Source organism: Oncorhynchus mykiss, chromosome 1 (assembly GCF_013265735.2).
Source record: "Oncorhynchus mykiss isolate Arlee chromosome 1, USDA_OmykA_1.1, whole genome shotgun sequence".
NCBI lineage: Eukaryota > Metazoa > Chordata > Actinopteri > Salmoniformes > Salmonidae > Oncorhynchus > Oncorhynchus mykiss.
Window position 1 is genome coordinate 62,767,783 of NC_048565.1, and position 25,612 is coordinate 62,793,394.

Sequence of the window (25,612 nt, forward strand, 5' to 3'; positions counted from 1 at the left end):
GCACGCACTCCAACCTCAAACTGAGAGCTTTAATCTAATTTCCCATCTGTCCATTAAACCGGGACATGGACCCAAACTGCTTTAAGTTTCTTACAAACTCCATTAATGGATATAGGATTAAGCATAAAGCTGTTGTTCTTAATTAACTAAACAAACCCGGAAATGGCTCCCTCTTACTTGACAACAGTGCGCTGTGGTATGTGTGAATGAGCTAATGCTAATTATTTCCACACGAACAAGGCAAACAGGACTGTTGGCTCACAGAGCAGGCACAAGGCACCCTGTGACACTTTTCCATGGGAAAAATACACACAGCAATTTATAGAGGCCAATAACATTCACCGAAGATAGGTTTGGTTCACAAATGACAATTTCACTGGTAAATCCTAGAAAACGCACTGGGGAAAAGATTAGCCTTCTTAAAACAATGCGTTTGCAAGTACACATAACATACTGCAAGGTACAGTCCTCGCCATATGCATTTGGACAGTGAAGCTCACATTTTTATTTTGTCTCTGCTCAAGCATTTTTGATTTGAGATCGAACGATCAACAAGGGAATAATAAAGTATTTTCATACATATCTTCTTTAGACATAAAAGCACTTTATGTATTGTGGTAAACCGTGGGGTGTTTGGTTTGAGTGCACAGAGATGGACACCGAGACAGGGAGGCTCTTAGTCAGGAAAAACGCCTTTACTGGGAAACATAAAATAAACGTAACAAAATAACGTCTCCCCCCTGGTCCGACTCGGGCCCACAGTGGAGACCTCTCGCGGCTGGGCATGGGTTGCACAGGCTATAGTGCGCGGAGGGCATGGACTCCTCCCGTCCAGTGCAGCTCCACGCAAGCTTCATGGCCACGGCTGGTTCCATCTGGGCCCCATTCAGCCCCTCATCTCTCTCGGTACCTTTCTTCCCCCTCGCCGCATCTGCGCTCTCTGCCCAGGGCCCTTTCAGCAGGTCCTGGGTGTTCTGGTGGGTTTCCACCGCAGTCAGCAAATCCTCCACGCTTTGGGGGTCCTGCATGCTCGTAGGAGAGGGCCCCGAACGTACCGATCCAGGACAACCTTATCGATTATTGGGAGGGACAGTACGTCAGTCAGTAGACAGCCCTTGGGTAAGGTGACTCAGGATCTCACGTTTGAGTCCCTCATAATTCTCTGCCTGGTCAGCGTTCAAGTCGAAGTAGGTCTTCTGGGCCTTCCCGGAGAGGTAGGGTGCCAAAAGGCTTTCCCGCTTGGGCCACCCTTCACGCTGCGCTGTCCTTTCGAAGGTGCACAAATAAGTCTCCACGTCATCTTCCTCCATTAACTTGACCAGGAACTGAGTCGGGCTAGACTCCTGGGACGTACCACCTTTCAGCTGGGCTACGTCCGCGATCAAATCGGAGGTTTTGTATTGGTTGACACTCTCCCTTAATTGGTGCCGTCAGCATCGGGGTGCCCAGCACAGTTACTCCCAGCAGAGGGAGCCAATGTCGTCACACGTACCTCCTCTCTATCAGCCAACCTCCGGGGGTAGACCTCCCGGGATACCACAGTATCTACTCCCCTTGTTTGACGAAATCATAAGTATTTGGACAAATTAGTGTATTAAAGTAGTCAAAATGTGAGTATATGGTCTCATATGCCATGCACTCAATGACTACATCACGCTTGCAACTCTACAAACCCGTTTAGGTTCATTTGCCGTTTGTTTAGGGTCATGACATTAAAACTGGTGAGGACCGTATAGCAGGTTTGATCGGTTCCTTATGCTATATGTGAGGGAGATGAATAAATAGCAATATGCAGGTCAACAAAATATGATTAACATGTATAGCACAAACCATTTATATTGGTGGCAATTTGTATATTTCAGCAGTGCATTATGGGAAATAACTTTACAGTTTCAGGAGAATCAGAGGGCTTAATCTAGTACAATCTACTATAGCTGTATTCCATTCGTTGGTCTATGATGAGCAGTCAAGTCCGGACAGGCCCCAGTGTTTCAGATGAGGAATGCAGCATTGGGGCCTCCACAAACACAAACAGGATCCATGTGGTTACTTTCTACTCCAGAGAACGAATTAAAAGCAAGGGGATTTTTCTCTAATCACCAAGCAAGGTGGTACATTTTTTAATCAAAACCAGGTGGGGGTTTATGTCTACTTTAGCTTTTCAGGAAGTGATGTGCCACAGAGGTGATATAAGGAGAGGTGGTTGAATTTTCAAAACTAATTGTGGAGTGCTCAATATAAATATCAAACTTTGCTTGAGAAGGACTCTCGTTGAGAAGAAGGTAGATGACACGGGAGCCACTATGAGGAACCAATACAACTTTCACCAAAAAAACAAGTATAACCACACAACGTTAAATCTATTTAGCCTTCTGAAACTGCTCATACCTCTTGACTTATTCCACATTACAGCCCGAATTCAAAATGGGTTTGATATATTTTGCTCCTCACCCATCTACACACAAAATTAAAACATGTTTTTAGAAATGTTAGCAAATATATAAAGAACGTATGTGGACACCCCTTAAATGAGTGGTTTCTGGTATTTCTGCCACACCCATTGCTGACAGGTGTTTAAAATCGAGCACACAGCCATGCAATCTCTGTAGACAAACATTGGCAGTAGAATGGCTTTACTGAAGAGCTCAGTGACTTCCAACGTAGGACCGTCATAGGATGCCACCTTTCCAAGACGCTTCAGTTAGTCAAATGTATGCCCTGCTAGAGCTGCCCTGGCTACACAAGCTCACAGAACGGGACCGGCAAGCACTGAAGCGTGTTAAAATTGTCTGTCCTCGGTTGCAATAACGAGTTCTAAACTGCCTCTGGAAACAATGCCAGCACAATAAACACTTCATCAGGAGCTTCATGAAATGGGTTTTCCATGGCCAAGCAGCCGCACACAAGCCTGAGATCCCCATGTGTAATGCCAAGTGTAGGCTGGAGTGGTGTAAAGCTCTCCCCATTGGACTGGAAACGTGTTCTCTGGAGTGATGAATCACACTTAACCATCTGGCAGTCCTACAGACGAATCTGGGTTTGGCAGATGCAAGCTTCCTGCCCCAATGCATAGTGCCAACTGTAATGTTTGGTGGAGGAGGAATAATGGTCTGCGGCTGTTATCCATGGTTTAGGCTAGGCCCGTTAGCTCCAGTGAAGGGAAATCTTAACTCTATAGTGTACAATGACATTCTAGACGATTCTGTGCTTCCAACTTTGTGGCAACAGTTTGATGCAGGCCCTGTCCTGTTTCAGCATGACAATGCCCCCATGCACAAAGCGAGGTCAATACAGAAATGGCTTGTCGAGATCGATGTGGAAGAATGTGACTGGCCTGCACAGAGCCCTGACCTCAACCCCATCGAACACCGTTGGGATGAATTGGAACGCAGACTGCGAGCCAGACCTAATTGCCCAACATCAGTGCCCGACTTCGCTATTTTTTTCATCACATTCCCAGTGGGTCAGAAGTTTACATACACTCAATTACTTTTTGGTAGCATTGCCTTTAAATTGTTTACTTGGGTCAAACGTTTCGGGTAGCCTTCCACAAGCTTCCCACAATAAGTTGGGTGAATTTTGACCCATTCCTCCGGACAGAGCTGGTGTAACTGAGGCAGGTTTGTTGGCCTCCTTCTCGCACATGCTTTTTCAGTTCTGCCCACACATTTTCTATAGGATGAGGTCAGGGCTTTGTGATGGCCACTCCAATACCCTGACTTTGTTGTCCTTAAGCCATTTTGACACAACTTTGGAAGTATGCTTGGGGTCATTGTCCATTTGGAAGACCCATTTGCGACCAAGCTTTAACTTCCTGACTGATGTCAGGAGAACTTGTTCTCAACTAGCCTACCTGGTTAAATAAAGGAGGGGAAAAAAATTCTCTACTATTATTCTGACATTTCACATTTGTAAAATAAAGTGGTGATCCTAACTGACCTAAGACAGGGAATTTCTTTCTAGGATTAAATGTCAGGAATTGTGAAAAACTTAGTTTAAACGTATTTGGCTAAGGTGTATGTAAACTTCAACTGTATATACCGATTATTCTTCTAAAATTCTTCAAGCTCTGTCAAATTGGTTATTGTTCATTGCTATACAACCATTTCCATGTCTTGCCATAGCTTTTCAAGCAGATTTAATTAAAAACTAACTTGGCCACTTAGGAGAATTCACTGTCTACTTGGTAAGCAACTCCAGTTTAGATTTGGCCTTGTGTTTCAGGTTATTGTCCTACTGAAAGTTGAATTCATCTCCCAGTGTCTGGTAAAAAGCAGACTGAAGCAGTTTTTCCTCTATGACTTTGACTGTGCTCAGCTCCATTCAGTTTATTTTCCATCATGAAAAACTCCCCATTCTTTAATGATTACAAGCATACCAATGCAGGGTTCATACATATTTTGACAGATGAAATTTCAGGACTTTTCCATTACTTTTAACCACATTTCTATGACCAATCATTGGTGGCATCTCTATGTGTTCATAAACAAAATATGGTATTGACACTAGTCAATGAGTGTCAAATGATGCAAGGCTTATTTACAGCTTGATTAAAATAATAAACACTTGTAAATTATTTGTGGACAGGAATACCTTAACAGATACAACAGGAAAAACTGGTGACAAAAAAAAAGTACATAAGTTCCTTCTTTTTGTGGTCTGACAGTTGGATTTAAAAACACACACGCAAACCTGAAGAAGATGTTTCACATTTAAACTTAACTTACTATTACATTTTTTTTGACTGTCCCGGATAGTGCAGGAGATATTTTTTACACGCACGAAAGCTGATGACACAGCAGGGTTATGAAAAACCTCATGCTCCTGGAACACACACACACACACACGGTTAGGACAACCCTCATGCCCCTGGAAAACACACACAACTTTCAGTCTGATAAACTGAACACACACACACTCCATAAGTGCTTTTTTCTTCTTGAATGTCCAGAGATAAACTGAACAGTATTTGGCAGCTTAGTTTTTCATTGCTACAAGTTTCTCTTTGATCTGTTTTTCAATCTCCAGCAGAGATGCCTTCTCTTTTGCAGTGCGTCAGAAACTGATGGATTTTGCGATGCAAGTCCGTTTGCTTGTAGCATCTGCCTTCTCTGCATATTCCTCAACTGATTTTTCAAGAGCACTCCCACCCTGGCCCTCTTCTTCTTCAAGTCGTCCAGCTCATCAATGAGACCCTTTCTCTTCAGGTCGATGACTTGTCTCTCCTTCAGTCTTTTCTGCTCATCCAAGCACCCATGGTACCTCAGCCTTGCTCCTGCGGCCGACATCAACAGCTCTTTGGTGATCTGTAGATGACTGTCTGTTTACAGAAACGTACTCTGTGTACAGAAAATGTCCACGTCAAGAGACATGGCATAAACAGTTGAAACAGACACACAAACAATTCATGAAAACGACAGCTTACCTGTAACTAGGTTACACCCCCAACGTCTCTGACGTGATCAACAATGAGCCTCAGAGCCACCAGTGTGTTCTCCTTCTGATTCTCTACCACAACCTCCTTATAGTTTGAGAGTCACCTCTCCAACACTAGCCTGTCCATGAGACAGGACAAACAGCATCTGAACAACATCCCACAGCCTGGAGAAGGCATCTTTTGATCCCATGGTCTCCTGCAGGAGTGTGTCCACCCGGTTTGTCTTGGGGTCAAAATCTCTGAAGCTGGTTTGGAGTGCAGCAGCGTCACAAATCTCTCTGAACTCTCTCAGAACATCGTCGCACACGGGCTCCCCACATGGTCAGCAGTAACGAGTGTAAGCAGTATTCTCTTTATCTGTGGTACGCACAGCTGTTTGGATATTGCCATCTGTCTTGGCTCGAAGCACTGCATGCTTCTCACCATATGGTGGTGCACTGGAGCCTTCTTCATGACCTTCTCCAGCAGTGTGATCACGAGTCTCTTGCAGTCCATCTTGATCTCCAGCACATGCCTCTCTGTAATCTTTCTGTAAGATTTGAATTGATTGAGGGTTGTTTCTGGTGCAAATCCAGTGTTAATCATTGAACTGTCCTTGCGCTGACTGCTGTCCTCAAATGGAACTTGGAGGAGCTTCCGTGTTGAGGTGGCTTCTTTCAAGGTGTTTTCCTTCACAAGCGTTCCATGAGCTGTGAGCTAATGAATATTGTTCTTTAGTTTAAGCTCGGATAGGAAACTTGGATTCTAGATGACATTTTAACACTGTTTTCATTCCATTAATGTACACATAAAGCAGCCCAAATAAATCACAATGTGACGATTCTTTGATTAATACTTTATTTTAGTAAACAGCACTAGGAATGATCCTTTCTGTCCCATGTATTTTGAAGACAAAGCACCGTAAATACTGTATCAATCGTATCACACACATACAAATTGTGGTCAACTTATCAATAATAATCCATATTTCTTTACCTTTGATCATTTTTAACATGTCCTCACTCAGGAAGGGCAGTTTGGGTTTGTACATGGTGAGGAAGGTGGTGATTTGTCTGGCAACGCCATTGAAGACGCCTACTTTCACAGGGAAAGCAGCACAGCTGTCATTCACGAAGTCAAAAGACTTGCACTTTGGATTGGGTAGTTCTCCTTTTCTCACCATCTCCACGTACTGTTTCCCGTGAGGCCATAGCAGCAGTCCGCAGCCTGAAACATTGACATTTTCTATCCAGTGCTCGCAGAACTGAAGCACGCTAGTGCTACAACCTGTGGCTCCTACAAAGTCTACGTTACGTGCAGGGAAATCATAAAACATACAAAAGACTCGAGAGTGTGTGTTCTACATCCCAGTTAGCGGCTTTGCATCTATCAAGAAATGGGTTATGCAGGATGTACAATACACAGGACCCAATGTTGATCTGTGATTTGTTGACATCTCTCAACATGTTCTTCTGTAGTATTTTGAACACCTTCCAGTTGACATTGGGACTGCCAAGTGAAAGTTGCAGCAGGTACTTAGCAAAATAAGAATTGGAGCTAAGTATATTGACAGCAGAGGGATGTCACGTGAATTCGGAGCCAATGTATTTCGTTTTCACCTCTTCACATGACTTTTAAGAATAGTGGGAGTTCGCCACTTTCAGGGCCCACCATACTTTGGCTGCTAGCACTTCATTCTTGTTTACCACTATCGATATTTGCTTGGGAGCAGAGGTGGTGGTGGATACGGCGGCTGATCCTGCTGCTAACCCCGGGTTGAAGAAGCTATTAATGGGGGTCAGTGTCGAGCTCGTCATCTTGCGCGCAACAGCACTGAGGTGTCCCCCCCCCCCCTTTCATGTGGCTAGTTACCGCTGCCTTCCCCATGTTCGAAATGTAAAAATCTTTACTGCACGTTGCATTTTACATGTGCTGGGTTTTGAACTTTCGCCAGTCACAAGTCTTACTTTGGCATGTGTAGCCAAGCATTGTTGAAGGAACATTTATTTACCCGGCATGGCTAGCTAGTTGGTTTGTTAGCAAGCTAGAACTAGCTACGGAGACCAGCTAGCGCAACCAAAAATCGACCAAAATTAATTCTGATCATGTATATTTTCACTTTTTTGATAAAATACTTAAGTTTGTCTTAACGAACTACATGAATATGAAATGATTCAACTAATTTCCATGACTTTTCTAAAACCTTTGCGATATTATTATTTTCCAAAACATAAAGACCTGGAAAACAAGATTTTCAAATTCCATAACTTTTCCAGGACCATACAGACCCTGCCATAACATGACGCAGCCACCACTATGTTTGAAAATATGAAGTGTGGTGCTCAGTAATGTCTTGTATTGAATTTGTCCCAAACACAGCATGTTGTATTCAGTACAAAACGTTACTGCAACAAGTGTGGCAATGCAATTATTACTTTATTGCAAACAGGATGCATGTTCTGGAATATTTTTTAAAATTCTGTACAGGCTTCCTTTTCACTCGGTCAATTAGGTTAGTACTGTGGAGTAACTACAATGTTGTTGATTCATCCTCAGTTTTCTCCTATTACAGCCATTAAACTCAGTCACCATTGTCCTCATTGTGAAATCCCTGAGCGGTTTCCTTCCTCTTCAGCAACTGATTTAGGAAGGACACCTGTATCTTTGTAGTGACTGGGTGTATTGATACACCATCCAAAGTGTATTTAATAACTTCACCATGCTCAAAGGGATATTCAATGTCTGCTTTTATTTTTTTTACCCATCTACCAATAGGTGGCCTTCTTTGCAAGACATTGTAAAACCTCCCTGGTCTGTGGTTGAATCTGTGGTTGAAATTCACTGCTCGACTGAGGGACCTTACAGATAATTGTATGTGTGGGGTACAGAAATGAGGTAGTCATTTAAAAATAATGTTAAACACTATTATTGCACACAGGGTGAGTCCTTCCAATGTTTATGTAAGTTGTTAAGCAAATGTTTTAGTCCTTATACTTGCCATAGCAAAGGGGTTGAATACTTATTGACTTAAAGCTTTCCAGCTCTGTCAAAAAATGAAAAGTCTGAGGTCCTGAGCACTCTGGAGCAGGTTTATCAAGGATCTGTGTACTTTGCGCCGTTCATCTATCCCTTGATCCTGACTAGTCTCCCAGTCCCTGCCACTGAAAAACATCTCCAAGACATGATACTGCCACCACCATGCTTCACCGTAGGGATGGTATTGGCCGAGTGATGAGCAGTGTCTGGTTTCCTCCACATGTGACGCTTGGCATTCAGGCCAAATAGTTCAATCTTGGTTTCATCAGACCAGAAAATCTGGTTTCTCATGGTCAGAGTCCTTTAGGTGCCTTTTGGCAAACTCCAAGTGGGCTGTCATTTGCCTTTTACTGAGGAGTGTACATACTTCCGTCTGGCCACTCCACCATAAAGGCTTGATTGGTGGAGTGCAGCAGAGATGGTTGTCCATGAGATTCTTCGTCACCTCCCTGAAGAAGGCCCTTCTCCCCCTGACCGAGCGGCCAGCTCTAGGATGAGACTTGGTAGTTCCAAACTTCTTCCATTTATGAATTATGGAGGCCAGTGTTTTTTGGGACCCTCAATGCTGCAAAAATGTTTTGGTACCCTTCCCCAGATCTGTGCCTCGACACAATCCTGGCTCGGAGGTCTACGGATCACGTCAGACGTTGGGGGTGTAACCTAGTTACAGGTAATTCCTTTACCTGATGGCTTGGTTTTTGCCCTGACATGCACTGTCAACTGTGGGACCTTATATACAGTGGGGCAAAAAAGTATTTAGTCAGCCACCAATTGTGCAAGTTCTCCCACTTAAAAATATGAGAGAGGCCTGTCATTTTCATCATAGGTACACTTCAACTATGACAGACAAAATGAGAAAAAAATTCCTGAAAATCACATTGTAGGATTTTTAATGAATTTATTTGCAAATTATGGTGGAAAATAAGTATTTGGTCACCTACAAACAAGCAAGATTTCTGTCTCTCACAGACCTGTAACTTCTTCTTAAAGAGGCTCCTCTGTCCTCCACTCATTACCTGTATTAATGGCACCTGTTTGAACTTGTTATCAGTATAAAAGACACCTGTCCACAACCTCAAACAGTCACACTCCAAACTCCACTATGGCCAAGGCCAAAGAGCTGTCAAAGGACACCAGAAACAAAATTGTAGACCTGCACCAGGCTGGGAAGACTGAATCTGCAATAGGTAAGCAGCTTGGTTTGAAGAAATCAACTGTGGGTGCAATTATTAGGAAATGGAAGACATACAAGACCACTGATAATCTCCCTCGATCTGGGGCTCCACGCAAGATCTCAAAAAATGATCACAAGAACGGCGAGCAAAAATCCCAGAACCACACGGGGGGATCTAGTGAATGACCTGCAGAGAGCTGGGACCAAAGTAACAAAGCCTACCATCAGTAACACACTACGCCGCCAGGGACTCAAATCCTGCAGTGCCAGACGTGTCCCCCTGCTTAAGCCAGTACATGACCAGGCCAGGTCTGAAGTTTGCTAGAGAGCATTTGGATGATCCAGAAGAAGATTGGGAGAATGTCATATGGTTAGATGAAACCAAAATATAACTTTTTGATAAAAACTCAACTCGTTGTGTTTAGAGGACAAAGAATGCTGAGTTGCATCCAAAGAACACCATACCTACTGTGAAGCATGGGGGTGGAAACATCATGCTTTGGAGCTGCTTTTCTGCAAAGGGACCAGGACGACTGATCCGTGTAAAGGAAAGAATGAATGGGGCCATGTATCGTGAGATTTTGAGTGAAAACGTCCTTCCATCAGCAAGAGCATTGAAGATGAAACGTGGCTGGGTCTTTCAGCATGACAATGATTCCAAACACACCGCCCGGGCAACGAAGGAGTGGCTTCGTAAGAAGTATGTCAAGGTCCTGGAGTGGCCTAGCCAGTCTCCCGATCTCAACCCCATAGAAAATCTTTGGAGGGAATTGAAAGTCCGTGTTGCCGAGCAACAGCCCCAAAACATCACTGCTCTAGAGATCTGCATGGAGGAATGGGCCAAAATACCAGCAACAGTGTGTGAAAACCTTGTGAAGACTTACAGAAAACGTTTGACCTCTGTCATTGCCAACAAAGGGTATATAACAAAGTATTGAGATAAACTTTTGTTATTGACTAAATACTTATTTTCCACCATAATTTGCAAATAAATTCATTAAAAATCCTATAATGTGATTTTCTTTTCTCATTTTGTCTGTCATAGTTGAAGTGTACCTATGATGAAAATTACAGGCCTCTCATCTTTTTAAGTGGGAGAACTTGCACAATTGGTGGCTGACTAAATACTTTTTTGCCCCACTGTATATAGACAGGTGTGTGCCTTTGCAAATCATGTCCAAACAATTGAATTAACCACAGGTGGACTCTTATCAATTGATCAATGGAAACAGGATGCATCGGAGCTCAATTTGAGTCTCATAGCAAAGGGTCTGAATACTTATGTAAATAAAAGGTTTTTCTTATTTTTTTTATACATTCGCAAAAATATCAAAAAACATGTTTTTGCTTTATCATTATGGGGTATTGTGTGTAGATTGATGAGGGAAACAAATTATTTAATACATTTTAGAAAATAAGGCTGTAACGTAACAAAATGAGGAAAAAGGGAAGGAGTATGAAAAGTATGAACTTTCCAAATATACTGCATGTTGAGATAAACACATCACTATATTATTATCGTGGCAAAACATGTCAGCTGTATCAAAATTGGCCCTCATTTGCAAGATGTAATTTTTAAGTCTTTATTAAATACTACAGAGAGTGCACCAGTTTCACTAGCATGGGGTTAACACAACATAAATGAGGTTATCATCAAGATTAGCTCATACAAATCAGACAATCTCCTGCCATGGCCTGGTGTGCTTTGGCAGCATAACGAAGACACGCATGCATACACAATCTTAAATCAATCTGTCTGGGGAATATTTTCCTGAATCTGTGATGATTGGCCTTGTCCTATTTTAACTGGCAGGGATTGCAATGCACTCTAAACCCAGATGCTTGTAAGGACAAGATTCCGGACACACATTGCAACGCAAAAAGGCCTGAGTCACTATTCTAGGGACCGCAGGACAACTCTGTCACTCACCCAAAACCATAGGCTTCTGAACTTCTGTCCCGAGGCAACTCAAGCTGCATGTTTTCACTCTGTCTCAGGCCCTTAATTAACATAGGGCTTTCCACTCACAGCCCCGTCAGAGCTCAGTTTCTCCGCTTCACAGCGCGGCATGGTTTTTGACTGACAGACGTTTTAAAAACTTGAGCACCGCACATGACGGGATGCCCCTATCCCTCCCACTAATTGGGCTACTTTTGCACATTTGTTGTTGACAGAGGGAAATGCTGAAAATTGAGAGGAGTCAATGGGTTCTGAAAGACGAGATGTTGAGGATTATAATAAATACCACTTTGACGTCATACAAGCAAAACCCAACACCCTCGAGTCCAAATGTGCACTTCATATTTCCAAACGTGTCATTTACAGTATCAACGTTCATGATCATTATATTTGATTCACAGTTACAAGGATAAAATGCGTTAGTCAAATCTTATTGGTCACATACACATATTTAGCAGATGTTATTGCAGGTGTAGCGAAATGCTTGTGTTCTTATGTCCAACAGTGCAGTAGTATCTAACAATTCACAACACACATCTAAAAGTAAAAGAACGGAATTAGGAAATATTTCAATATTAGGACGAGCAATGTTTGAGTGGCATTGACTAAAATAGAGTAGAATACAGTATATACATATGAAATGAGTAAAGCAGTATGTAAACATTATTAAAGTGACCAGTGATTCCATGTCTATGTACATAGGGAAGCAGCCTCTAAGGTGCAGGGTTGAGTAACCAGGTGGTAGCCGCCTAGTTATGGATATTTAACAGTCTGATGACCTTGAGATAGAAGCTGTTTTTCAGACTGGCTGCATCACCACTTGGTATGGAAACTGCATGGCGCTATAGAGGGTAATGCGCAGTTTTTTTGTATTTGTAGTTCACTATTTTTGGCAACTTTACCATTTATTTCACTACATTCCTAAAGCAAATGATGTACTTTTTACCACATACATATTCCCTGACCCCCAAACGTACTTGTTACATTTTGAATGAGTAGCAACACAGGAAAATGGTCCAATTCACACACTTATAAAAGAAAACATCCTTGGTCATCCCTACTACCGGATCTGGCGGATTCACTAAACACAAATGCTTTGTTTGTAAATATGTCTGAACGTTGGAGTGTGCCCCTGCCATCTGTAAATTTAAAAAACAAGAAAATTGTGCGGTCTAGTTTGCTTAATATAAGGAATATGAAATGATTCATACTTTTACTTTTGATACTTAAGTATTTTTAAACCAAATACTTTTAAATACTTTCAAGTAGTATTTTACTGGGTGACTTTCACTTGAGTCATTTTCTATTAACGTATCTTTACTTTAACTCAAGGATGACAATTGGGTACTTCTTCCACCACTGGTACTGTGTATGGCCTAGTACATCACTGGGGGGCATTTCCTGTAGTCAACCACCCACTCCACGGTTTTGACTGTTGAGTTCCAGGTTGTTGTGATTGCACCAGACAGTCAACCTGCCATCCAGGACCTCTATACCTCTATTATCGCCCCCAGAAACCTCCTTTTACTCTCTGTTCCAGACGTTCTAGACGACCAATTCTTATTGCTTTTAGCCGCACCCTTATTCTACTCCTCCTATGTTCCTCTGGCGATGTAGAGGTGTATCCAGGCCCTGCAGTGTCTAGCTCCACTCCTATTCCCCAGGCGCTCTCTTTTGACGACTTCTGTAACCGTAATAGCCTTGGTTTCATGCATGTTAACATTAGAAGCCTCCTCCCTAAGTTTGTTCTATTCACTGCTTTAGCACACTCTGCCAACCCGGATGTTCTAGCTGTGTCTGAATCCTGGCTTAGGAAGACCACCAAAAATTCAGAAATTTTAATTCCAAACTACAACATTTTCAGACAAGATAGAACTGCCAAAGGGGACGGTGTTGCAATCTACTGCAAAGATTGCCTGCAGAGTTCTGTCCTACTATCCAGGTCTGTACCCAAACAATTTGAACTTCTACTTTTAAAAATCCACCTCTCTAAAAACAAGTCTCTCACTGTTGCCGCCTGCTATAGACCACCCTCTGCCCCCAGCTGTGCTCTGGACACCATTTGTGAACTGATTGCCCCCCATCTATCTTCAGAGCTCGTGCTGCTAGGCGACCTAAACTGGAACATGCTTAACACCCCAGCCATCCTACAATCTAAACTTGATGCCCTCAATCTCACACAAATTATCAATGAACCTACCAGGTACCTCCCCAAAGCCTTAAACACGGGCACCCTCATAGATATCATCCTAACCAACTTCCCCTCTAAATACACCTCTGCTGTCTTCAACCAAGATCTCAGCCTCATTGCCTGCATCCGTAATGGGTCAGCGGTCAAACGACCTCCTCTCATCACTGTAAAACGCTCCCTGAAACACTTCAGCGAGCAGGCCTTTCTAATCGACCTGGCCGGGGTATCCTGGAAGGATATTGACCTCATCCCGTCAGTAGAGGATGCCTGGATATTTTTTTTAAATGCCTTCCTAACCATCTTAAATAAACATGCCCCATTCAAGAAATGTAGAACCAGGAACAGATATAGCCCTTGGTTCTCCCCAGACCTGACTGCCCTTAACCAACACAAAAACATCATATGGCGTTCTGCATTAGCATCGAACAGCCCCCGTGATATGCAGCTGTTCAGGGAAGTTAGAAACCATTATACACAGGCAGTTAGAAAAGTCAAGGCTAGCTTTTTCAAGCAGAAATTTGCTTCTTGCAACACTAACTCAAAAAAGTTCTGGGACACTGTAAAGTCCATGGAGAATAAGAACACCTCCTCCCAGCTGCCCACTGCACTGAAGATAGGAAACACTGTCACCACTGATAAATCCACCATAATTGAAAATTTCAATAAGCATTTTTCTACTGCTGGCCATGCTTTCCACCTGGCTACTCCTACCCCTGTCAACAGCACTGCACCCCCAACAGCAACTCGCCCAAGCCTTCCCCATTTCTCCTTCTCCCAAATCCATTCAGCTGATGTTCTGAAAGAGCTGCAAAATCTGGACCCCTACAAATCAGCCAGGCTAGACAATCTGGACCCTTTCTTTCTAAAATTATCTGCCGAAATTGTTGCCACCCCTATTACTAGCCTGTTCAACCTCTCTTTCGTGTCGTCTGAGATTCCCAAAGATTGGAAAGCAGCTGCGGTCATCCCCCTCTTCAAAGGGGGGGACAGTCTTGACCCAAACTGCTACAGACCTATATCTATCCTACCATGCCTTTCTAAGGTCTTCGAAAGCCAAGTCAACAAACAGATTACCGACCATTTCGAATCTCACCATACCTTCTCTGCTATGCAATCTGGTTTCAGAGCTGGTCATGGGTGCACCTCAGCCACGCTCAAGGTCCTAAACGATATCTTAACCGCCATCGATAAGAAACATTACTGTGCAGCCGTATTCATTGATCTGGCCAAGGCTTTCGACTCTGTCAATCACGACATCCTCATCGGCAGACTCGACAGCCTTGGTTTCTCAAATGATTGCCTCGCCTGGTTCACCAACTACTTATCTGATAGAGTTCAGTGTGTCAAATCGGAGGGTCTGTTGTCCGGACCTCTGGCAGTCTCTATGGGGGTGCCACAGGGTTCAATTCTTGGACCGACTCTCTTCTCTGTATACATCAATGAGGTCGCTCTTGCTGCTGGTGAGTCTCTGATCCACCTCTATGCAGACGACACCATTCTGTATACTTCCGGCCCTTCTTTGGACACTGTGTTAACAACCCTCCAGGCAAGCTTCAATGCCATACAACTCTCCTTCCGTGGCCTCCAATTGCTCTTAAATACAAGTAAAACTAAATGCATGCTCTTCAACCGATCGCTACCTGCACCTACCCGCCTGTCCAACATCACTACTCTGGACGGCTCTGACTTAGAATACGTGGACAACTACAAATACTTAGATGTCTGGTTAGACTGTAAACTCTCCTTCCAGACCCATATCAAACATCTCCAATCCAAAGTTAAATCTAGAATTGGCTTCCTATTTCGCAACAAAGCATCCTTCACTCATGCTGCCAAACATACCCTTGTAAAACTGACCATCCTACCAATCCTCGACTTTGGCGATGTCATTTACAAAATAGCCTCCAATACCCTACTCAACAAATTGGATGCAGTCTATCACAGTGCAATCCGTTTTGTCACCAAAGCCCCATATACTACCCACCATTGCGACCTGTACGCTCTCGTTGGCTGGCCCTCGCTTCATACTCGTCGCCAAACCCACTGGCTCCATGTCATCTACAAGACCCTGCTAGGTAAAGTCCCCCCTTATCTCAGCTCGCTGGTCACCATAGCATCTCCCACCTGTAGCACACGCTCCAGCAGGTATATCTCTCTAGTCACCCCCAAAACCAATTCTTTCTTTGGCCGCCTCTCTTTCCAGTTCTCTGCTGCCAATGACTGGAACGAACTACAAAAATCTCTGAAACTGGAAACACTTATCTCCCTCACTAGCTTTAAGCACCAACTGTCAGAGCAGCTCACATATTACTGCACCTGTACATAGCCCACCTATAATTTAGCCCAAACAACTACCTCTTTCCCAACTGTATTTAATTAATTTATTTATTTTGCTCCTTTGCACCCCATTATTTTTATTTCTACTTTGCACATTCTTCCATTGCAAAACTACCATTCCAGTGTTTTACTTGCTATATTGTATTTACCTTGCCACCATGGCCTTTTTTGCCTTTACCTCCCTTCTCACCTCATTTGCTCACATTGTATATAGACTTGTTTATACTGTATTATTGACTGTATGTTTGTTTTACTCCATGTGTAACTCTGTGTCGTTGTATCTGTCGAACTGCTTTGCTTTATCTTGGCCAGGTCGCAATTGTAAATGAGAACTTGTTCTCAACTTGCCTACCTGGTTAAATAAAGGTGAAATAAATAAAATAAAAAAATATACCAGGCGGTGTCAGAGGAAGGCCTTAAAAATTGTCAAAGACTCCAGCCACCCAAGTCATAGATTGTTCCGTCTGCTACCGCACGGTAAGAGGTACCGATACACCAAGTCCGGAACCAACAGGACCCTGAACAGCTTCTAAGACTGCTAAATAGTTCATTAGCAAACCAATAGTTACCTGAACGTTCTGCATTGACCCTTTTTGCTCTTTTAACGCATCACATATGCTGCTCCTGTTTATAATATATCCTGCTGACCACTCATTGGTTATTTATTCCTCATGTTATTTTTGTAAAAATTATTTTCATTTTCTTCTCGCTGCAGTAAGTAAGGATTTCCACGGCTAGCTGAAACCTTCGCTTGAAAAAAGTAGCAATAGTACCGTTTGTCCATTTTGAGATGCCACAGCCAGTATACACTTCCTCAAAAGTCTGAAGTAATCTAAGATAACCAAAGAAATCTGTCGCTCATTTTGACGTTTTTGCCAAAGCAATCTTAGTTGCACAATTTTACATGAACTATATTATAAGATGTTTGGCCAAATATTTTTCAAATGAAAAAATGTGCATGCAAACGAGTTGTCTCTTGTTGAACGACAACAAAGACTTTAATGAAGAATCCCTACTGTTGGCCAATCACCGACGAAGGGGCGTAGACTTCGGCTCCGAACTTCAGCTTGCCTCCAGAAAAAAAATGTAGTGTGCCCGAACATCTCCGAAGTCCCAAAAAAAATGTATAATCTAAACGTTGTCATAATATATGCATGAAATCTACTAAACCGTTTCGGCTGGGAAGAAAGCATACACCTTAAGTCTACACTTGTTGTTGACGAAGCATGTGACAAATAACATTTTATTTGGATAAAGTTCCAGGGACACACAGTTGTTCAAGGGAGAAGGAAGACACACACAAACACTTAGGCTACTTCACGAACCATGCTTCAAATAGATCGTGACACTAGCCTCCGTTTACCCATTTCTGCAAGGGTGGGTGTGTGTGCACAGTACACACCACACAGCCAATGTGGTCATGGATGGGTGTTGGGAGGAAGTGAGGGCCTGGTAGTCTGTGTCCTCATACGGATACAACATTGAGGCAACAACTACGCATGGAGTCAGTGGAGCGGACATCCAAGGAGAGGTAAAAATGTTCACTCTTTGGCATTTAAGTGGCTAGACGGACATGGCACCTAGCCATAAATGACATAACCGAATGGCTACAAACTAATTGAGTTGCCCAACTAGGACTGCAACATAGGTTTAAGAGGATGTATGTGTAACCTATGGCTATTAGCAAAAAATACTCACCACTGATGACTTTCGGCACACATAGGGTCCATCTTCACGGCTTCCTCTCCAACTTTCTTCCCTGAGGGGAGTGAAGAGGGAGGACATGAATAGAGCTACTGCACTGAAACGCGAGCTCAGTATACACACTACTGGCACGTTTGTTCACATCATACAGTATACACAAACATATAGGAATGTACCTACATTTAATAGAAGAGGAGATTCAACAGACCCACACAGATAACAAGGACATCATTCAATAACACACATCACACGAAAAACCAAAAAAGACGCCACACAAAACGCGAGAAGAGACTGGGCATGAGATGATTAACAAATAAAAATCAACAGTGATATGAAAGATAATACAACAGGGCCATAAACTTGATGTCTTTGTTGCTTTAAAATAGCCAACACTGCATCGCCCTGTTTCCGTCTGTGTTTCCAAACCACTTGACAATGGTGCCTTTTGCGGAAAGCACCTGGCCAGCCTTGATTAGAGGCCCATTAATGAGGAAGGATTACTGTATGAAGAAACGGGTCAAGCCAGTCTGTACTGTTCAGCACAATCACACAACAGTCTCAGTTGAGAAAAAGAGAAAGACTCTAGTCTAGATGGTAAATGGTATAGTGCTGCAAGTAATAAGCCGAGGCTCATGGCCAACATATTGCTACAGTTACATGAGACATGCAAAGAGTGTTGTGAGTTCATTGTAACTCTGCTTACAAGCACTGCAGGGGGTGGAGTATGTGAAAAAGGCAGGGAGAAAATAAAAACATGCAAGCTGAATTTTTTTTTTAAACTAGCGATTTGAGTGAACACCTACACTACCGTTCAAAAGTTTGGGGTCACTTAGAAATGTCCTTGAAAGTAAAGCACTTTTTTTTTGTCCAGTAGAATAACATCAAATTGATCAGAAATACAATGTAGACATTGTTAATGTTGGAAATGACTAATGTAGCTGGAAATGGTTGACTTTTAATGGAATATCTACATAGGCGTACAGAGGCCCATTATCAGCAACCATCACTCCGGTGTGCCAATGGCACGTTGTTAGCTAATCCAAGTTTATCATTTTAAAAAGGCTAATTGATCATTAGAAAACCCTTTTTCAATTATGTTAGCACAGCTGAAAACTGTTGTTCTGATTGAAGAAGCAATACAACTGGCCTTCTTAGACTAGTTGAGTATCGGGAGCATCAGCATGTGGTTTCGATTACAGGCTCAAAATGGCTAGAAACAAATAACTTTCTTCTGAAACTCGTCAGTATATTCTTGTTCTGAGAAATGAAGGCTATTCCATGCGAGAAATTGCCAAGAAACTGAAGATCTCTTACAACGCTGTGTACTACTCCCTTCACAGAACAGCACAAACTGTCTTTAACCAGAATAGAAAGAGTGTGAGGCCCCAGTGCACAACTGAGTACATTATAGTGTCTAGTTTGAGAAACAGATGCCTCACAAGTCCTCAACTGACAGCTTCATTAAATAGTACCCGCAAAACACCAGTCTCAACATCAACAGTGAAGAGGCGACTCAGGGATGCTGGCCTTCTAGGCAGAGTTGCAAAGAAAAAGCCATATCTCAGACTGGTCAATAAAATTAAAAGATTAAGATGGGCGAAAGAACACACATTTAAGATTTAAATTTAAGATTTACTTGAAAAAGTTTTGGGATGCTAGTGGTTGCAATACTTTGGGATCTATCCCATCCCATAACTGTCCCAGACTATGTTTGTAATATTTAGGTCAACTTTAGTACTATGGGGGATAGTAGATTGACATAGGCTAGTGCTTTTGCTGTTCATTAGGCCTACTCAACTTGTTGGCTGCCGAAAAAATAAACATGGACAGTTGTTCCAATTATCTTTAATATGCGCAAATTGGATATTCAATTGATATTGAAGGCTATATTACATGGATTTATTAGACTTTTTGTTCCAAAGGTCTGCAGTAGTGGCTTGTAGGCTATGCATGGAAGCCAGGAGATACTAAGTGTGTATGTTAATTAGCGGTGAATTATCGTGAGACTGGCAGGTTTTTGATTGACAATCACCGGCTGATGAAATTTCATGACCGTCACAACCCTATATGCCACCACAGCTGTATGGTACAAACATTATGGGCAAATGGAGTATAATGCAGATTACTATTTCAGGTCATTGATGACAATGTGCAGCAATCAGTTCAATGCATAGTCACTTAATCCCTATGTGCCCAATAGCCGGCTGATGAGGGCCACAGCATGGGGGAAGAAAAGGTTAAAGTGGTGGACCTAAACCGTCTGCCATTCTTTGAAAGACGGGGTATTTCGGGTGGGCAGGGTCGGCAATGGTCTTGTACTGGAGGTGTGCAAGTCCTTCATGGAGGGAAGGTGACAGCCGATGACCTTCTCCGCAGACCGGACGATGCACTGCAGTTTGCCCTTGCAACAAGCAGACCCAAACCAGACGGTGATAGCCTCTGTTGAGCCTTCTTGGTCACCACTGATGTTGAGGCTGTGAGAGATGATGGTTCGCAGGAACTTGAATGACTCGGCAGTGCTGACGGCTGAGCCATCAATCTCGAGGGAGAAAGATGGTGGTGGGAATTTCCTGTAGTCAACCACCATTTCCATGGTTTTGACTGTGTTGAGTTCCAGGTTGTTGCGATTGCACCAGGCGGTCAACCTCTCCATGGTACTTGGATTTTTGTCGTCAGAAATTAGACCGACCAGGTTGGTGTCATCAGCAAACTTGAGTAGTTTGGCGGATGTGTCGTTGGAGGAGCAGTCATTCGTGTAGTTAGAAGAGGAAGGGAGAGAGCATGCAAACCTGTGGCGCCCCCGTGTTGAGAGATGTTTTCCCATCTTAACGTGCTGTGTCCTGTTGGTCAGAAGAAGTCAGTGATTCACCGGCAGATGGAGTCAGATACGTTCAGCTGTGTGAGTTCATGCTGTAGCAGGTCCGGAATGATGGTGTTGAAGGCTGAGTTAAAGTCCACAAACAATATCCTCGGGTTGTTGAGGTGTTGAAGGATGTAGTGAAGGCCCATGTTGACGCCATCATCCACAGGCCAATTGGCTCTGTCGGCGAACTGCATGTGGTCAAGGAGGGCGTCGGTGGTGGTTTTGAGATGGGACAGAACCAGGTGTTCAAAGTTTTTCATGATGACGAGGTGGGTGCTAAAGGTCTATAGTCATGTAGGCCGGTCGCCTTTTGTTTCTTCTTGCCAACAGCATTACGTCATTCTAGACATGTGAAGAGCGTGAAAAGTTAACTGTTATATGTAGTGTTGTTTTGGCCAAATGGGCCATTGTGCTAGGTTGCATGTGGGAAATTAGTCCATGCACAACCGTGTCTTACTGACAACTTAATGTGGCGCAATAGACCCTGTGAATGGCTCATTTTGCATTATTGCTAATGCTCATATAGCTAGCTGTAAGTAGAGCACTTAAGCCTACGGATGACAGAATACAGCTGTGCTCACAAATTTCGCCAAAGCTCACCACAGATCCTGCTAGTTATCTTTGTGGCCAGATTTGAAATTGGCTTACTGAGGTCATATTATCAATACTAGAGGTTCATGCCAACTGGTTGGTTTTCCAGGTGTCATTCAGTTGCTGATTAACACCAGGACTACTTCCAGGCCACTCCGAGACGTGGATACTGCCAACAAGTTGGTGGCCTGCAGAACCAGTTGTGCAAATGAACATACATGTCTCCAATACCAGGAACTGCTATGGTTGCATATTTCCAGACACTCTGAAAAACCTGGGCATTTTGGGGAATAGAAACCGTGACATTTTGGGAAATTTGGGGAATTGTATAACCCTAATCTTTGGTACATGATGTGAATACTGGAGATCAAGGGGTCAGTATGTGGTTTATTACCAGTCTCTGCATGGGTCTTCTTCTGCTCTAGGTTGGTAGTGATGTCGTGGACATCCACATAGGCTCGAACTAGTCGCCATAAGAAAGTAGTGTTCTGTCCAAACTGTGAAGAAAAGAGGAGTGTCAATAAATTTCACACATTGACTTCCATTTGGAGGCAGGTTTCACCGAGGAACTTCACTGCTCAGACTTGGATTCAAATAGTATTTGTTTTGCTATTTTGGAAAAACATAGTTTTCTTCTAATCAATCGCCCATCTAATTATTGTCAGCATGGAGCAAATTTTAAGGTCTCTTGAGTGGAAAGTTGAACGTTGTGAGAATTCCGTGCAACTTCCAGCATGTGCTTACTTTGAACACTGAGGCTGTAACCCTTTAAGTTAGAGACATAACATGTTTTATGAAGGGCTTGATGTTAACCTTTTGACAAGTAGGAAATATTTTTTTACTTGGTCTGTAACAACATGGGCCAAATAGGTGAGTGGGAATTGCATTGTATTACGTCATATAATGCAAGAAACCACTTTACAAAATAAAAAAGTCATTATTATTACCATACAGAGAATCAAGAGAAAAATGTAGGCTACCCTCTGCCTATTGGCTTCTTTGCATTATTCAAGCCTGTCTCAAAATACAACACTGCCCCTTTAAGACATATAAAAGCCATTTACCTGACTTGCTTTTCAAAGACAGCTAGAAATGTACAAGTTTTTGCTCTTGTAGGAAGCAGTCACTCCCCCATTTCTGACCAATAATTAGCTACAGCCTAACTGGGCAAATAACTCGCTAACTAGCAAAGAATATTAACAAATGTGCATGTGGCTCTGCACTTTGACCTGAAAAGCGCATCAACTCGCAAACTCGGGTGATGGCTACCGGTTAGTAGAATTCTACTCTGTTGCCTTCAGCAAAGTCACCAACTCAATCTTGCAAAGATTCATTTTGGTTGATGCATTTAAAAAGGGTGATAATATTATGTTGATTCACAAGTCTCACAGTGAATCGTTGATCTAAGTATAGTGTAAAATAATGGGGCGAACTCTAATAAATTCAGAACTGTTTCAATATTGTGCATTTCTGGCTGCGCGGGCTGGCATTTCTTCTGTGCGGCAGTCTTGGACATTGCTTCTAGGCCTAGGACATCCAAACTAAAGACTAGGACTGTTGGTTGAAGAAGCCCACCTCTGTCCTCTTATCCAGCATGGTGCGGAGGCACTCCCTCTTGTCTCCATCCGTGCCATTGTGTAGAGCATCCATCCTCTCCAGGAGGGCTGAGAACTCGTCCAGAGGCTCGATCACGGTCACTTCCTCCTGACTCTCATCAGCCTCACTCTTCTCTTCTTCCTCAGAGTCTGTCAGAGCCGTAATGTACCTGAAACACATGGGGAAGCATTCATTAGGGTCACAGCCTAAAATCTCAGTTTCCTTGGCATGTTTTCATAGTTAAGTTAAGTGCTAGGAAGATAAACTGAAAGTGTGAAAGTGTGGGCGGTTAAAACATAAAATCCCTTGTGCGGTTGGCTTCAATTCTACTCCTAGCAGAGCACTTGGTCTGAGTGGGAACCAGTGATCCTACGCAATGACTGGGTTACCATATAAAATGTAGCCTATAGGCTACGCCTTAGTGTGCCAAGACAGTACAAAGTGTACTGGCATCAGGCTATTCATAAATAGTGAAGAGGGGTGAGAGTATCTCCAGAATGGGATCCTCTGGTAATGTCTCAGAGCGTGAGTCTTAGTTAACAAGTGCCTTTAATTACCCCCTCTCTGCCAGATGCTGTCAATAACAGATGAACATTCCCTGTTGGTTTACACGCAAACAGCAACACGTTTGATTACACAAGTGGGTTACTTAAGTGTATAAACGCTGCATAGTTAAGAAGTCTTGACACAGATACCTGAAGGGTTTCCAGTACCGAACACTAGTTTGTCTCTGTCATGGCACATAATGTCCCTGCATTAGCCCCGGTTTACCACTTCCAAAAAAGTCCCCTTTCAATTACTGTAAGTACATACTAACACCCTCAGCAAACACTTCAGTAGGGGAGGTGAAAACGGTGTGTATTAATGACATAGGTAGAAATTCAAAGAAATGGAAGACAAAGTGAAAAGGTTTAAACATGAAAGGCCTCCATTAAGTGCTGGCAACAGCTACATCATCTGTGGTTAAGGAAACGTTTGGGTCTGCGAGCGATGGTTCTGGGCTAGGGGGAGGTGTGTTGGAGTGGGCCGCTGACCGGCACATCGTGGGCCCACAACAAGTGGTGGAAGCCCCATCTTAGATACCTCCCAACTCACAAAACTTAGGTCAGGCCCGAATAGATGATAACTTAAAAGATGCACTACGCGAAAATCGCTCCGCCATTTCCTGGTTGCTACATTTTTTAAATAGTTTGCATAATTTCAGTTTGTGAGAAAACAAGCAAGCATAGTGCAGAGAATCATTGTACCATCTAAACCGCTGTGAACTACATTTTCCTTAACCAAAAATGTTGTAATTTCAGCTGTTTGAAGCTAGTGTATAAGAAGAAAGTAAAAAAACTAAACTTAACCTCTTGGTGTTAGGGGGCAGTATTTTCAGTTTTGGAGAAAAAAAACGTTCCTGTTTTAAACGGGATATTATATTGTCCAGATGGATATATTAGAAAATATTAGACGGATATTAGAAAAACACCTTGAGGATGGATTCTAAACAACGTTTGCTGTCGATATTATGGAGCTAATTTGGAATATTTTTCGGCGTTGTGGTGACCGCAATTTCCGGGCGATTTCTCAGCCAAACGTGAAGAACAAACAGAGCTATTTCGCTAACAAAAATAATATTTAGGGAAAAATGAACTTTGGCTGTCTACCTGGGAGTCTCGTGAGTGAAAACATCCGAAGTTCATCAAAGGTAAACAATTTAATTTGATTGCTTTTCTGATTTCCGTGACAAGTTTGCCTGCTGTTAGCAAGGCATAATGCTATGCTAGGCTATGATAAACTTACACAAATGATTGTCTAGCGTTGGCTGTAAAGCATATTTTGACAATCTGAGATGACAGGGTGATTAACAAAAAGCTAAGCTGTGTTCCAATATATTTCACTTGTGATTTTCAAGAATAGGAAGATTTTCTAGGAAGATTTATGTCCGTTGCATTATGCTAATTAGTGTCAGATGATGATAATGGTCCTGTTCACGGGATGGGCGTCACTACAGGTTAACGGGAAACATAAAGTGCACATAGAACATATCTACCACTTCTTAGAATTGCTTTCAATGAGAATGACAGACCTAACTCACATTTCTATGCACATTTGGTCAGGTCACCCAAAAAGTTATATATTGCAGCTTTAAGTCTGTGCCAGAGGAGACTAAAGTACAGTATATGCAGGAAAACAGCAACATTGCTTCTCCGCGGGGCAGGCAGTAAAATCCAATGACGTTGTAACAACATGACTAAGCAATGAGGGAATGCTTCGGTCTCTTACTTAGGCTGCCTATAACAACCTTCTCAAACAACGCCTACCCAAAGCCTCAGAAAAGTTAAGAAAATCCAACACCTAAAACTTCAGGGACAGTGTGTCACTTATTGTCTTGAAATAGACAACTGAAAGTCTATGCAACGCAAGAATATCATGGCTATAGGCCTATTTTCCCCCATTTTCCAATCTAATTGGACCACTCAGTAAAAATGGAAACACACCCAGTCATGGAAGTGCTTTATGTAGGGATTATGCTGCTGTCAATCTCTCCTCTGCCATTTGTGTGGCCAAGGAGCCCAGCATGTTAGCTCAGACTCCCTCTGCTTGTTGCTTTAATACCGCTGTTTGCTCGAGACCACAGCTCTTAATCTGTCCACACACACCGCTCAGCAGAAGAAAGCAAACACACTGCGGCCCTAGCCAAGAATCTGGCCCACTCACTCACTCACTCACTCATACAACACACAGTGAAAAGCCCGGCC

The 25,612-nt window shown here is 42.9% G+C and overlaps 1 protein-coding gene across 5 annotated transcripts in view; it reads right to left on the reverse strand.

The window, feature by feature from the left end:
• Positions 1-25,612, reverse strand: part of LOC110526605 (regulator of microtubule dynamics protein 2) — a 71,706-nt gene that overhangs the window by 16,420 nt on the left and 29,674 nt on the right. For all 5 annotated transcript variants that reach the window (XM_021607715.2, XM_021607750.2, XM_021607723.2 and 2 more), the window contains exons 3-5: positions 22,848-23,037; positions 21,667-21,769; positions 17,813-17,873 (exon numbers count right to left, since the gene is read on the reverse strand). In XM_021607715.2, the coding sequence (XP_021463390.1) occupies positions 17,813-17,873; positions 21,667-21,769; positions 22,848-23,037 (354 nt within the window). The remainder of the gene's footprint in view (positions 1-17,812; positions 17,874-21,666; positions 21,770-22,847; positions 23,038-25,612) is intronic.